Source organism: Pelodiscus sinensis, chromosome 4 (assembly GCF_049634645.1).
Source record: "Pelodiscus sinensis isolate JC-2024 chromosome 4, ASM4963464v1, whole genome shotgun sequence".
In the NCBI taxonomy this organism is placed as follows: domain Eukaryota; kingdom Metazoa; phylum Chordata; order Testudines; family Trionychidae; genus Pelodiscus; species Pelodiscus sinensis.
The window spans coordinates 112,003,827-112,019,334 of NC_134714.1; the positions used below are offsets into that span (position 1 = coordinate 112,003,827).

At 43.9% G+C, this 15,508-nt stretch overlaps 1 protein-coding gene across 4 annotated transcripts in view; it reads right to left on the reverse strand.

Moving 5' to 3' along the window:
• The window catches only part of ABCC8 (ATP binding cassette subfamily C member 8), a 133,663-nt gene extending 128,093 nt beyond the window's left edge, over nucleotides 1–5,570 (reverse strand). For all 4 annotated transcript variants that reach the window (XM_075928081.1, XM_075928079.1, XM_075928080.1 and 1 more), the window contains exons 1-2: nucleotides 4,918–5,570; nucleotides 844–985 (exon numbers count right to left, since the gene is read on the reverse strand). In XM_075928081.1, the coding sequence (XP_075784196.1) occupies nucleotides 844–985; nucleotides 4,918–5,188 (413 nt within the window). In that variant the 5' untranslated portion in view covers nucleotides 5,189–5,570. The remainder of the gene's footprint in view (nucleotides 1–843; nucleotides 986–4,917) is intronic.
• Nucleotides 5,571–15,508: the final 9,938 nt, after the last annotated feature.

Consider the following 15,508-nt stretch of genomic DNA (forward strand, 5'->3'; position numbering starts at 1 on the left):
TTGTTACAGAGATACCTAATTTAATTAAACTTGGATTACAGTACATGAAGTTTATACATATATACTTTCACTCTATTATGGTCATGAAAAAACAAATTAACTATTGGTACCATAAAGCAATAATGAATTAAGAAATGTATTACATACGCACTTATGCTAAATGTAAGGTCACAGGTAAAGGAATGGTAGAATTAAATAAGAATATGTATGTTAGTATATTAGTCTAGTCTGAATCTTGTTCCCAATGAATGGATAAAGTCACCCACGGAGTTCAACTGGAACAGAACCAGTTTATGTTTAATTCTATTTGTATTTCAGCTTAATGGGACCAATTCCTGTTCACTGTAGTAATGGGAGTAGCTGTGCTGAAGGCAAGAAGGCAATGGACTTGACTGTTCTCCCACACACATTGGAAATACACCAGTAATTACTCTGTTGAAGTCAATGGAGTTATTCCAGTATAAAACGTGTGAGAAGACAATCAGATCCAACAAGCCTTTGAAGAAAGCAAGCAGAACTTGGCTCATGGAGGAACACTTATGATCTTACCTAATCCTGTACATGGGAGTTTTGTCTGAGCAAGGACTGTGGGATCAGATCCTTAGGACGTGTCATTAAAGCATCACAAAAAATTATTCAGGGCCAGGCCATTTTTATTTGTGCACATACTTGGCAAGGTCTATGGAATTTCTGATACAAGGTCTGTAGATTAATCACCATGAATATAGATTACATGTTTATAACAAGCCAATTGGCTTAGATGAAATTTAGACAGGATTGTACTTACTTTGAAACCCTTTCAAGATAGTTGGTGTTATCAAGAAGAACAATGCATCCACTTACCCATCTGATACTATGCCCTCTGCTATTTCACACACCAGTACAAACAAAAGGATGAAAGTCAAGATCCAACGTAAATTGTGGCCGGGAAAATGAAGCCAAGTGCTATGATGTATATGAACTTTGGAACTCTGACTTCCCCATCCTAAATGTAAAAGCAGAATCATCATGAGGATTTGTATGCGCAACTGTAACCCCTTCACCAGAAAATGTTCTAAACTAAAAATGTTAACCTACCCCTTTGCTTTTCAATTTGAAAGAGAAAAATAACTGAGCTGGACAATGTAAGTGTGGAATTTCACTGTGTAGCTACACCGTAAAAATATGGCATTGGGACTGATCCTACATTTGTTGTACACCAAAAACTTCCCAGATCTATAGAGGATGTTTTAGTTGTAAAAAGAGTACAACACAGGGCCCCGAGTATAAAGGGGGGGGGGGGGAAATCAGTGACACATTGAGACCTTGAGCCTATGAACACATGCAAGTTTATACCTTTACTCACACGAATCAACCCACTGAAATCAATGAGACCACTCATGCAAGTAACTTTATGAATATAGTTAAGCATTTCCAAGATTGGAGACTTATCGAGTAACAACTTTATTATGAAATATAAGCCAAAAACCACACAGAATATATAACAATCTCCCAGTCAATTTAATAACCTGACTCCAAATAATTTTACATATTAAATATTTATAACCAAAGTTTTTAAAATTCCAGTATTTTTACTATACAGGCAGTCCCCGACTTACGCGGATCCGACTTATGTCGGATCCGCACTTACGAACGGGGCTTTTCTCGCCCTGGAGCTCACAGGCGGCGGGTCACCACCCGTGTCCTCCGGGTGGAGAAAAGCTTCTCCCGGTCTCCCTGGTCTGCTGGGGGGGGGTCCAGCAAAGCCGCTGGACCCCCCCAGCAGACCAGGGACACCCGAGCAAAGCCGCCAGCTGGGCGGCTTTGCTTGTTTGCCCAGGAGCAAAGCCACCCAGGCGGCGGCTTTGCTCTGGTGTCCCTTGTCTGCTGGGGGAGGGGGTCCTGCGGCTTTGCTGGACCCCCCAGCAGACCAGGGGGACAGGAGCGAAGCCGCCCAGGCGGCGGGTGTCCCGCCGCCTGGGCAGCTTTGCTCCCAGACAAATGAGCAAAGCCGCCCAGGTGGCAGCTTTGCTCTGGTTTCCCTGGTCTGCTGGGGGGGTCCAGCGGCTTTGCTGTTCCGCTGCAGGCGTGCTCCAAGGCTTTGCTCCTCGCTGCAGACCAGGGAAACGGGGAGAAAAGCCTTGGAGCACGCCCGCAGTGGGACAGCCCAAGCGCGCCTGGGCTGTCCCACTGCGGGCGTGCTCCAAGGCTTTGCTCTCCATCTCCCTGGTCTGCAGAGAGATGGGGAGCAAAGCCTTGGAGCACGCCCGCAACGGGACAACCCAGGGCGCTTGGGCTGTCCCGCTGCCCGCGTGCTCTGCGGCTTTGCTCCACGTCTCCCAGGTCAGCAGACCAGGGAGACGGAGCAAAGCCATGGAGGACTTGGGCAGTCCCGCCACCCCCGTCTCCCTGGTCTGCTGGGGTAGGGGGTGCAGCTAGTGCCCCCCCCAGCAGACCAGGCTTTTCTTGCCTACCCCTGGGATAGAGCAGCTGGGGGCTGCTGGGTTGGTCCTGCAGCGCCGCTCCGGAGCAACCCGGCAGCACCCCAGCTGCTCTGCCCCAGGCGTCCTGATTCAGCCGCTGCTGGTCAGTTTCAGCAGCGGCTGAATCAGGACGCCTGGGGCAGAGCAGCTGGGGTGCTGCCGGGTTGCTCCAGTAGAGCCGAGGAGCCGCGCTACTGGAGCAACCCAGCAGCACCCCAGCTGCTCTGCCCCAGGCGTCCCCAAGTCAGCCGCTGCTGAAACTGACCAGCGGCTGACTACAGGAAGCCGGAGGCAGAGTTGCTCTGCCCCAGGCTTCCTGGAATTAGCTGCTGATCAGTTTCAGCAGCAGCTGACTTGGGGACGCCTGGGTTTCTTAAGTTGAATCTGTATGTAAGTCAGAACTGGCATCCAGATTCAGCCGCGGTTGAAACTGATCAGTTTCAGCAGCGGCTGACGCCAGTTCCGACTTACATACAGATTCAACTTAAGAACAAACCTACAGTCCCTATCTTGTACGTAACCCGGGGACTGCCTGTATAATCAAATTCTGCACCATTTTATCAATTTAGGGAAAAAAGTATAAATTTCAAAAAGTTATTTTGTTTTAGTCAAGCATTTTTGCTCACAAATATCACTGGTTACTTTAGAAAGTTACAGTCAGAATGTTTAATTATTAAGCAAGTGAAATACTATGGTATAGTATGGAATTTGGCCGCATAGATTTCTCGCTAAACAGCTCCTCAAAGGACCCCAGTTTCAACACATTTTATTGTGGTTGTGTGCAGTAGACAAACACCCCCCAGGAACCAGACTAACTTCCTTAACTTATACATTTATGTAGAATAGGAACTCATCGTTCCAGTACTGAAGCAGTGTATCACACCACAGGGGCACCTACTGGTAACCCCAGAATGATGCCTGGTATTATTGCACATCTAAGTTAACTTTGAATAAATGGCTGTATTATTTCACAATATGAAATCATCTTGCTTTAAAACAGTAAAACTGGCTTTTAGCAATAAACGTGTTCTATTATTTTCTTAGCTTGGAAAGCCCACAAGACAAAGCCATGAAACCTTTATGCACTTTCTACTCAATCCTTACATGGGGAAAACATCCACTAACTTAATGGAATTCAAGAGGAGTTTTGCCTGCATAAAGCAGGCTAGTTCTTGTAGGCCATATGATTTTCCAAAGTCCCCTTTATTACAGGCAAATTTGAGCTACTTTTGTAAATGGAAGCATTCTCCCTTAATAATTAATATAACAATAGGAGGGGAAATGATAGCTTGATTGATAAGTCATGCTAAGGTAAGTCAATATTACCTTAAACATTTAACGTTTTAGCTATTAATGTTTAAGCTGTTTAGTTCAGAGATAAACAATTATACAGGTACTGACAGCTCGATTAGTTACACGGTGGCACCACAGGCTCTTCTGGTGCATTGGAAAACAGTGGCTAATTCATTAAAGTGTCTTTAATTAAACATTTAAGGGTGTCCTTTTCTGTCACCTAAACTGTGTTAAACATGCTTCAGGGGGTAGCCGAGTTAGTCTGTATAGGATAAACTTAAAAAACAAACAACAACAAATGGTCTGGTAGCACTTTATAGACTAACAAAACATGTAGATGGTATCATGAGCTTTAGTGGGCACAGCCCACTTCTTCAGATGACTGGAGTTTTGAGCTTAGGAGTGCAGACCCAAAATAAATAGGGGAATTTAGGGGATGTGCAGACCCAAAATAAATAGGGGTTTCCCACTCCCCTCCTTTTTTTCCTTCTCCCCTATGTAGATACCATCTACATGTTTTGTTAGTCTATAAAGTGCTACCAGACCATTTGTTGTTTTTTGTGTTAACATGAGTGCTTTGAGTGAAAATGCTGCTAATCTACAGTGACCTGGGATTTTCAAAAAAGTTCAGCAGGAAGGACCCCAGACTCTTTTGTAGTAATAGTCTCACTCCCTTTGACTTGAACCCGAGCACTTAGGGGACTCAGGGCTTCTGAAAAGCGCACTGGCGCGTGTAATTAGTCAGGAAAGATTTTCCCACCAGGAAATTTGCTCTCCCATTTTCTCCGACCAGTCTGGAAGGAGCGACTGCAAACCACTCACTCAGAAGCAACTCAACACCTGGAAGTAACGTCCGGGGCCTCCCTCCCAGGCAGCCTTCGGATCTGTGCCCCTGAGCCAGGTGCCGGATGATCAGACCCCACGCTAGCGCCCCACAACCCAGGGGAATGCCCTGGGGGGAAGGGTGTGTCTACAGCAATGCAAGGAGCAGGGAGGACTCCATCGAGAGGCGATGCCACGGCGGAGGCGAGCATAGGCTCCCTGCCGGGAGAGATGGAGCAGACCAGGCTGGAGAGCTAGTGGGCTCCCGGGAAAATCCCCCCCCCCGGCCCACGCGCACCTCCCCCCCGCTCCGGCGCAGCCCAGGCGGGGCCGCACTCACCTATGAAGAGGATGGGGAAGGTGATGAAGAGCAGGAAGACGTGCGGCACCACGTTGAGCGCGTCCACGAAGCAGCCGTTGTTGAGCACCCCCTTGGCCACGTTGTAGGCAGCCGAGTTGTTCTCGCTGCCGCAGAAAGCCAAGGACATGGTGGTGGAGGAGCGGGGACGCGGCGCGCAGCGGGGCGGGCCGAGGGAGGGGGGCGCCTCCCCACACACATAGGCGGCGGGGGCTGCTGGGCTCGGGGCGGGCCGCGCCTCCCTCCCCAGCATCACCGGGGGTCGCTCGCGCCGCGCCCCAGCTCCGGCCCCAGCGCGCGCGGCATGGGACGAGGGGCCGCCGGCTGCTGCGCGGGTCCCCTGGCCGGGGAGAGGGTTTCCGCGCGCCTGGCCAGGCCGGAGGGGGGATGAGGCCGGGCCCGCTGCTGCCCCGCTCCGAGCCGCTAGGACGGCGGCAGGACGAGCAGGCTGCGGACCACCGGCACAGCTGGCGGCAGCATCCAGAGAAGGCGGCTTCGCCCCAGCTGCTGCTGCGGGAGCGTAGAGCCTGCTGCTGATCCGGTCTTAAAGGAGCCGCCTTCCTTCCCCCGTCTGCTGAGGAGGCAGGGGCAGCAGGCTCGCCCCATTCCCTCCCCCGCGCGCTTTCCAGGGCAGGCGGGGAGTGGGGCGTGGCTGGGTTGATGCGTTCACCTTGGCCTTTCCTCCGGCAATGCTCTCGGGGAAGCGTTAAGTCCTCGTCTCCCCGGGGCCAAGAAAGCGCAGATTCCCCAGGGAAAGTACAACGAGCCCTGGAGAGATCATCGTCCCCTTCCCTACCCAGCACTCTCAGACCCTTCCTCCCCCAGGCGCTCAGAGCGGGGTTGGGGAGGAGGCAGCCCACTCCACTCCTCTCCAGTCTGTAACCAGCCTTTTAATGGAGGTTGTCATTCTGCCCGCAACACCATAATCAGCAAGCAGGCCTGTGGCACCTCAAATACTAACACATTCACTACCTCTACACTGGCGCATTCTCAAGCAATTTTTGCAGAAGAGTTCTTCTGCAAAAACTCTTCCAGAAGAGAGTGTCTATACTGGCATGTGCATTTTCGCAAGAGATGTGCTTTTGCGCAAGCACATCTATGCCCGTGTAGACACTCTCTTGCGCAAGAAAGCTCTGAGGGCCATTTTAACCATAAGGCTTTCTTGCATAAGAAATTCATGTTGCCTGTCTACACTGGCCTCTTGTGTAAGAACAATTGCGCAAAAGGGCTTATTCCTGAGCGGGAGCATCAGAGTTCTGGCGCAAGAAGCCCTGATTTCATACATTAGAATGTCAGTTTATTTGCGCAAGAACATGCGGCCAGTGTAGACAGGCAGCAAGTTTTTGTGCAAGAGCAGCCACTTCTGCGCGAGATCGCGCCATTGTAGACATGACCACAGTATTTGAGGAAGTGGGTTCCAGCCCATGAAGACTTATACCCAAATAAATGTATTAGTCTTAGAGGTGACACAGGACTTTGTTTTTGCTGAAATAGACAAACCCGGCTACTTCACTTAACCTTATCACCATGTTACTCTTCTCCATCTCTTTTCTGTCAGTCATTAAGGGTTCATCTACACAGCAACATTATTTTGAAATAACTAGTGTTATTCTGAAACAGTTGAGAGTTTTACACTTCCACCCTCTTGAGAAAGGGATGCAAATGAAGACATTCAAAATTGCAAATGAAGCCGTGATTTAAATATCTCATGCTTCATTTGCCTATTTGTGATATGGCGCTATTTCAAAATACAAAACGGGGTGTAGATGCAGTTATTTCATGAGAACACCCTTCTCAAGATCAAGTTTCCAAATTTTTAGTGTGAAGCAAAAATGTGAGAAAACGGCTAAGTTTCAGAACAGCGTTTATTTTGCCATAAGCATTTTTTTTTTAAAAGGAAAGCTGTTTTGTGGCAGCTAAGGGTGGGAATTTCGGAGATGCCTAAAAGATGGACGCTCATTTCCCATGAAAATTAGTCACTCAGCTCCCTAAGTGGCTTTGAAAATTGATGCCTAACATCCTCTATTTATTATCGGGAGACCTCATACGGCATCAGTGTAAACATCCTCCTGGTAGCCTGATAGTATTGCTCCTGCCTGACGTGAAAGGATCCCTTCTAGGGATGGGAGACTTTTAGGGGTAGAGTGACCAGAGGCCTGTTCTTCCACTATCCCCTACTATCACTTATACCCATGCAGGTAAGATAATGCCAAATCAGAATGGAAGAACTTAAATCCAGGTGCAGGCAGTGGAGAACTAGTGATGGAGTCTGCATTCAGGAGTTAACTTCTGTTGAGATGTAAAGGTACAGGTACATTTTGTCAAGGTACAGACACTTCTCTAGGGGTATGTGTAGACTATATCCCTTTTCTCGAAAAAGGGATGTAAATTAGACAGTTTGAAGTTGCAAATGAAGCCGGGATTTAACTTTCCCACGATTCATTTGCATAATGGAGGCCACGGGTTTTTTTCAACACGGAGCTTTTTGATAGAAAAATGGTAGTTTAGATAGGGATCTTTCAGAAATAAAACCCTTTTTCAAAAGATCCTGTACTCAAAAAAGGAGATTTACCTCCTTTTTTGGGGCATAAGGATTTTGTAAAAAAAGGTTTTTTTGCGCAAAAAGAAAATGCTTGTTTTGGAGCAAAAACTGCTTGTTTTGTGCAAAACCAGATAGTCATAAAATATGCAAAAGAGATTGCAACTCATGCAAATGAGTCCCTCATTAGCATATTTTTTGCCAAGAAAACTTGTAGTGTAGACAGCCTCAGGCACCTTGGATACAGGATGTTTAGCATCTTGCATACTGTCAGCAAAAGCATTTCATTCATTCTCTATACTAAAACAGCAGAGTGTTAGCAATGCCAGGGACCTAGGCAAGTGTAATGGACTACATATTTTATGATATTTATATCCTTATCAGTTCTTGGGTTTTATTTCTCCACCAAATGAATGATATAATTAGACTAAATCTACTTCACACCCTGAGCCTACTGCAGATTTCTAAATGAGTATAATCATATCTGAAACTGGTGTTACTCAATTTACTCTCTTGGCTATTTCCATCTGAAATAATTCCATATGCAATTTAAATTCTTAATCAATCATAGGCTTTAGATCAGGGCCTATGAAAATATAAAGTATCAAAATACCTGATGAGAATTTGATTTAATTTTAACAGCTACTGTGGAAGGCAAATGGTTTCTCATTAGAGATGGGTCTGTACAAACCCCTGGATACAAACAAGGTCCAATCAAGCAAACCAGTTGCTTGTGTGAGTAGTTCATGCAGATAGTCACATTTTAAAAGCTGAAAAACAAGTAAATTGTGTCATATATGTATTCTGGCACGTGTTTTATGCTTCAAAAAGCAATTGATGCAGGATACATTCCATCTGCCAAATCTTTTTTCATTGGCACAAAAACTTAGTAGTAAATACTGTGCTCTTACAGGCCAAGTCTACAGTGGGGGAGAAATTAGATTTAAAGGATGCAAGAATAGATAGCTGGAGCCTACATACCTCACATTTTTGCAGCAGCCCCAGTGTGGGAGGCAGATGGCAGGAACTCTCCTGTTGACTTCCCTTACTCCTCATGACTCTGTGGAATACCAGCGTTGATGAGGGTACCGTCAGTGTTAAATTTAGTGGGTACTTACTAGACCCATTATCGAACCCTGGAAGATGGATCTTTGGAAAATTGTTCTCCAGGTAAGTATAAACAAGGCCACAGAGAACTACTTCCTGATTCTTCTGGCTTGATTTGAAGGATCATGCCCCTGAATGGTCAAGGTCACAGACAGGGCAGAATGTCTCAGAGGGCAGATCCAGACATTTTTGTTATTATACATGCAAGATGCTGTACTTGCATTGTGTTTATTTTATTGATCTGCAGCAGAGGTGAGAAGGAAAAGAAAGCAACTCTCCCTTTATGAAACCTCTCATTTATGGGGTTCATTTGGACAAGAGATTAATCTTAGAGAGCTAGCAGATGAAAGAGCCCATATTGGTTACATTTAGAAAGTATAAAATCCAGGCCAATCACGTATGTTTATTTTCCAACTTTTTAAAATATACTTATTTCTATATACAACACACTTAAAATACTGCTCTGAAGAGAAAAAGAAAAATTGACAAGAGCAAGAGGAGGGGAATTATTATTCTATTTTACAGATGAGGAATGAAGGCACAGAGAGATTGAGTGACTTGTCCAAAGTCAGTCAGTTTGTGGCAGAACTGGGAATTAAACTCAAATCTCAAACCCCAGTCTAGTCTCTAAATCACCTGTCCGTTTTCATATGCTAAAAGTACCAATCAAGATACTGTAGTTCTTGGAGCATAGACATTTCACAGAATACTCTGCAGCAGCAATATGTATGGCCCAGGAATGAATCATTCAATTGGTTTAAATCCAGAAGAGAGAAATCACCAATATGGATGTCTGAAGTTAGTGGTCTCAATCCAGGCCCATACATTATAGAACCACCATTTCAGTTAGTGTATTGGCAGCCTCAGTAGAGAGGTGAGGAACCTACAGTCTCACCCCTAGAAAATGTGCAAGTCAGAAACCTTGGTAAGCTTTTATTATTGCTACTCAGGGGTACCTCTCCAGCCCAATGCAGGATTACCTACATCCTGCTTCAAAGACCTTTTAAGACTACACTTGAAAGAATCCTCTGAACTGTCATTCATGCTTAAATTTGACACTTTACGCCTAAGTTTGAACAAAGACTAATTATCTTACCCATTACAAACATAGCTTCCCCAATTATCATCTCTAATATCATTAGCTCACAGACATTTACCTCCCCCCCCCCCCCATTCCCCTTCTGTTCTGAAATTTGATTTGTCCTTTTCATGTGTTCATTTTTTTTAAATTGTATACTTTGGTATATATGGTTGTGACAATTTTCTTCCACTATTTGATCTGAGGAAGTGGGTCTGGCCCACAAATCTCATCACCTAATAAACCATCTTGTTAGTCTTTAAAGTGCTACATAGTCCTGTTTTTTGTTTCAGCTACACCAGACTAACATGGCTACATTTCTATCACTAATGTATCAAGTGGTATTCTTCCCCCCCAACCTCAGAAATGGTTACAGGTTCTATTGTTTCCTTGGTATTTAACAGGTATCATTAGTGGCACTTACATAAGCATGGGTATTACGTAAGCATATTAGAGAATGCTAGACAGCTGTAGGCCAGATTCTGAACCCTTTACTCCTAATGGTGAGCAATGGGTCATGCAAGTAATCCCTTTGGCTTCAGTAGAGAATGTGGAAATAGTTGCTCACCAACTTGGGTCAAAAGTGTTCACAGTTTAGGCCTATGATAAGATGGCACTCTTTGATTTCATTGGCCCCAAATAGGTAAGCTTTTCATTTGAAGTTGCCTTGCAAGACTTTTATTAAGCCTTGTGGTAATAGGAAGGTTAGCTGATGAATGCCCCAGAGGCAGTGGCGGATATAGGGCAGGGTGAGTGGGGTGGCTGCCTTGGGCCCCGCACTTCAATAGGCCCCACGCATGCGCTAATTCCTGTTGGCTGTGGCGCATGCGCGAAGTTGTGCTACCCTGGGCCCTGCGGCATTCTTATCCGCCCCTACCCAAGGAATAGTAAAGGAGCAGTATGGTAACTACTGATCTCCAGAGTCCAGTTCTTGTGGGTTTAATGAAACAAACCCGGTAGTATTTTCCCATACAATAGCTATTGCCTAATTTTTCCTCAGAACTTCTACAGAATCCCTCTCCCCCCCACTTCCTTATTTCCACAATGCTATCTTCCTTCCATCTTTTCACAGGAAGACGATGACTACAGCTATTCAATAAAGGACCAAGATCTGGACAGCAAGCAACACATTTGATAGCTTAATATAAATTTTGCTTAGCAAGCAATGCTACGGAGGTTGCCAGAGGTTTTGAAATTGAATTTCAAACAGGTAATGAATAGGGTCTTCACATAAGACAATCATCTTTATATCTAATTGGAATTTGAATTTGTTTACCAATGTTGTAAACATAATGGATTTAACTTTCTTAATACCTGAATGTAATACTCTATTGCTAAGTTTGTTTCCAGGAGATCAGAAAACATGCAGCATTTAAATGACAGTGTTCACAATTGCTCCCTGCTTTTTTTTTTTTTAAATTGTTCCTTACCACTTAGTTTAGCTGTTGTATGTGGGCACCTCTCTGCTTTTTCTCACAAATACCAAATATCAGAAGTGGTTCTATAGCATAAAATCATCAAAAGGTGTAAGTAATATGGATCATTATTCAGGGTTTTTGTTTGGTTGGCACTTAAATACATAATTGGACACAAATAAGTGACCCCATTTTTCAAAAGCACCGCACAGCCACAGCTTACAATCATTTGAAAAATAAGGCCATTTATTTAGGTATCTAATATCAGGCACCCAAGTTGGAAAAATGTGGATGTGGGATTTTGGAGTGTTCCAAGGACCAAGGCCTGTGAGGAAATCATCATCGGCAACTTCTGCTCAAGTTATGGGATTTGCAGGTCCTGAACACATCCTTTCTGCAGTGGACTCATACAGGCTTGATAAATATTTGATACGATTTATACTTTGGGAGAAAATCTTCTCTCCAATGCAGAGGTGAACAGCAGTTCATTCGAAGGGGAACTGTGTGTGAGTATCTAATGACAAATTTCCTTTCTAAGGAAATCACAAATCAAAATCCTTATTGCTCAACAGCAAAAGGTGCTATTTCATTATTTGATAGAAAATATTGGATAACAAAACAAGTGAACTGTCAATCTAAGAACTGTGTAATGCATTGCTATTGTAACAAAGCCGGATATCCATAACAGCATACAAACAGAGGTTAGTAGGGTTGCATATTCATCCTAAATAAATAATAATTTGATCCATTTACAATTTGTGACCTTCATTAAAAATGAATTAAGGTCTTATGAGTAAGTCAGCCTGCTTTAGAAGGAAAGGAAACACATGATCTTTGCTATGGTTGATGGCATTTTTTTTTGCATTAAAAGAGTGGGACTGGTGTCTGAAATTTGTTATACCTCTGTATTTTACATTGATGTGTGGGAGTAAATGGGTTGCGGATCCATTCATGCCCCTTTTCCATCTGTGTCTTCTTGAAAATAAGACTGCTTCTTGAATCATGTTGCTGCCCATCGCTGATGTGTAAACTGTATTTCCTCCCCCCCACTCCTGTAATGTTTCTGATTAGCCTTGGCACTTCTTCTGAGGGGTATACCACAAATGCTTCTCATACTGAGGTACACCTTGACCTATCATGAATGCAAAAACAATAGGGCTTTCCAGAATGTAAGAGAAAGTGTTACTTAACCACGACAAACATTTTGCAATCTTTGTCAAATCAAACTGTCTCGCTTTGAACACAATAATCAACTCAGTATTTCAACTGGGATGAGTACACATGTGTACCTTCAAAGCAAGAATATATGACCCAGGCTCAGTTGGAAAAGGAATAAGGGGTTCACAGAATACATTTTTAGATGCTCCATTAGTTAAATCTATTTGTGTGAGTGTTCTGGTTACCAATTCTACAAGAGAGGGATTCTTTACAGGATTTTGTTTACATTATACAAAAACATAGCTGTGAATAGTTGCATAATTTACTGCTATTTGTGTTGAAAGTTACTGTGATGAAACTCAGATACTCAAACTGTATAAAGTAAATGGGCTACATTTCCATTATTTGGTATATATTCCAAATTAAAAATCTAAGATTCAGTGAGTCATTCTCCTCGGACTTATTTCTATGCCTATCTTTATGGAAACCAAATGAATTCAAGTGTTTGTGAGATCAAAGTTAGATCTATTTTTTTAAACTATTCTATGCCATTCTATTCAAAACTAAATTGCCATTATTTGCCTTGACACACAGCCTGTTCAGTACACCTGACATATATGGTTTTGCAACCAAGCAAATAGCGTTTGTGCATTCTCCCTCTTGTACAGTCCTCACCCAGTCACATTCTAAGAGCCATTTTCAATGCCTGTTGAAGTCAGTAAACAGTCTCAATGGAGCTTGGATCTAGCCCTAAAAGGATTACTTAAATGATCACGTAGTATATTTTTCCAAAACAGAAGTTTTTCTATGAAAAAGACATAAAAGAACTGGTAAGTCAATTATAAAGCCAATCTAACAGCACAGTTCTTCTCTCAATGCATGTAGCATGCTAATTTTAGTCTGTAGCACAAAATTATGAAACAGACAGCAACATTCAATGGTATTTTGTAATAACATTTTATTTGTGTTCTATATTTCATTAACCTTGCATTAGAAGGACTATGGTCTAAGGCCTCCACATCTGTTAAGTCATTGTAGCTTTATTGATTTCAATAAAGCACTGATTTATATCACCGGATGATCTGGCATTAAGAACATCATAATATATTATTATATACCAATACCCATCTGACCTTACAATATATGCAAACTAGTGTAAGTAAATATCTATTTCCCCATGAATTTGTAGTTAAGTCTCTGATATCAGAAAAAAGATTCTTGACATGCCAGCAGAACTGCATGCATTCAGTAGTTGACATTTAGAAATATGTTGAAGAGGGGCACCATGTTGGTAGAAAATGTAAAATCTATTTTCAAAATGAAGCTGTGTGATAGTGCCCCACCAAATGAAAGAACTGTTCTGCAAACAGGTCCTACAATTTTAGTGATGGCTTACAAAACAATTGGTCCTTCTTCACTATACTCCAGGTAAAGCATAGACACAGTGCTGTCACACCTTCTCTCCTTTGAGTGTCCCTTCCTTGCCATTTTAGATGTGTATAGGACTATGATTACATGATGGTAAAGAGTATAGATCCTGATCCAACACAGAATAGAAAATGTAGGCAGTAGCTACCAGGAAAATATCCTAATTTGCACAATGTTCTTCAGTTTATTTTGGAATACCTCCTGTACTGAAGGCTACTTTCCAAGTTCAGTCCAGCCAGAGTTGTGACATCCTTAAAATGCTTAAACTGGGCAGGAGCCATCTGGGAAAAGCTTGTTTTTTTGTATAGTTATTTAGGCACTGATACAACTGGCAGTAGATAGCAAAAGACATGCCTGCAAGTTATGTGGCAACAAGGCAAATGCTTTCTCACTAGAGATGGGTCTGTACAAACTCCTGGATACAAACAAGGTCCAATCAAGCAAACCAGTTGCTTGTGTAAGTAGTTCATGCAGATTTTCAGCTTTTAAAATGTGACTAACAAGTAAATCATGTCAGCAAGGCAACTGACTGGTAGGTTGGAGAGTTGCAGGTCCTTTCCTCCAATAAGATGACTTAAAGGTATTTTGGATGCTCTTTAGCCTGCCTGCACCTTCAGGGTTCCTTTCAACAATGATCTCCCCCCTCCTTCATATGTACATTCGATCCCCACATAATAGCCCCACAGAGGGGTCCCCCCCCATTTGTCTATTTTCTTCAGGAAAGAGGCAGAAGTCCAGAGTGAGATATCTTATGTTGATCATGCCTGTGCCCTCATTGATTTCCATGGACTTTGCAGAGGCTCAGCATCTTTGAAAATTAAGCCCCCTGTGTTTCCAGTTGGGCACCAAAACAGATGGACATATAACAGGGTGTGGGACTCACCACCACAGCGCCTCCTGCTGGTCACTCAGGAATTAACTCTTCAGTGCTGGAGCATCCCCTTCTGGACAATGTCTCACCTGTTAACTGTTAAGGGCTCTACCGGCTCTACCGCGTTGCATTAGGATCCACGTCTCTCCCACACTATGGCATCCTCCCCTCTGAGTACTGCCCTGCCATAGTGCCCCCCACATTCTGGAGTCCTCCCAACTCCCTATGCCCACCTTCCCTCAGTGACTCTACTGCCAGTTTTCATCTACCCCCTGCCTCACAGGCAAACTGCAGTCTGAAATAGCTTTTCATAATTGGCAAGGGGCATGGACCTGCTGCCTCCCTGATACACTCAGGCCTTGCTTCAGGCCTTGAAGCCCGGCAGCTTGCCTGGCCAGAGCTTCCCCAGCCCTACTCTAAATTAGGAAGCCTCCCTAGCAGCTAGGTCCCTCCTGCTCTACAACTGGAGCAAGATAGAATCAATCTCCACCCCTCCACGAGCCCTTATTTATACAGTCCCAGCTGGGCCCTAACTGGCTGTCTCTGCCTCAGCTGCTGGGTTTTAACCCTTAAAGGGCCAGTGTGAGGCAGACACCCCATCTCAGGGCATATGTGAAAATTCAGAACTAAAGCATTTAATATAAAGTGATCTCAACTAACCTCTCATTTCCTCTTACCCACACCTGTAGTCTCTCGTAAATTAATATACTATTGAAATAATTGAACTATCAAGCTGTTCTTGGTTCATTTGATGGCATTATTTAACCCACACACCTTGTGGATGTGCTGTACCAAAACCACATAACGAGAGAATAACGAGCCTGCTCTACAGACTTTGCTAACAGATAGTTGGCTTTTAGTTCACGCAGTAGAAGCTCATGCACTAAGCTCCAGAGATCCCAAGTATGGTTCCATTGTGTACTGTAACTGTGCCATTAATTGCCAGAATTATGCAAATACTTGTGAAAAAGAAAGCA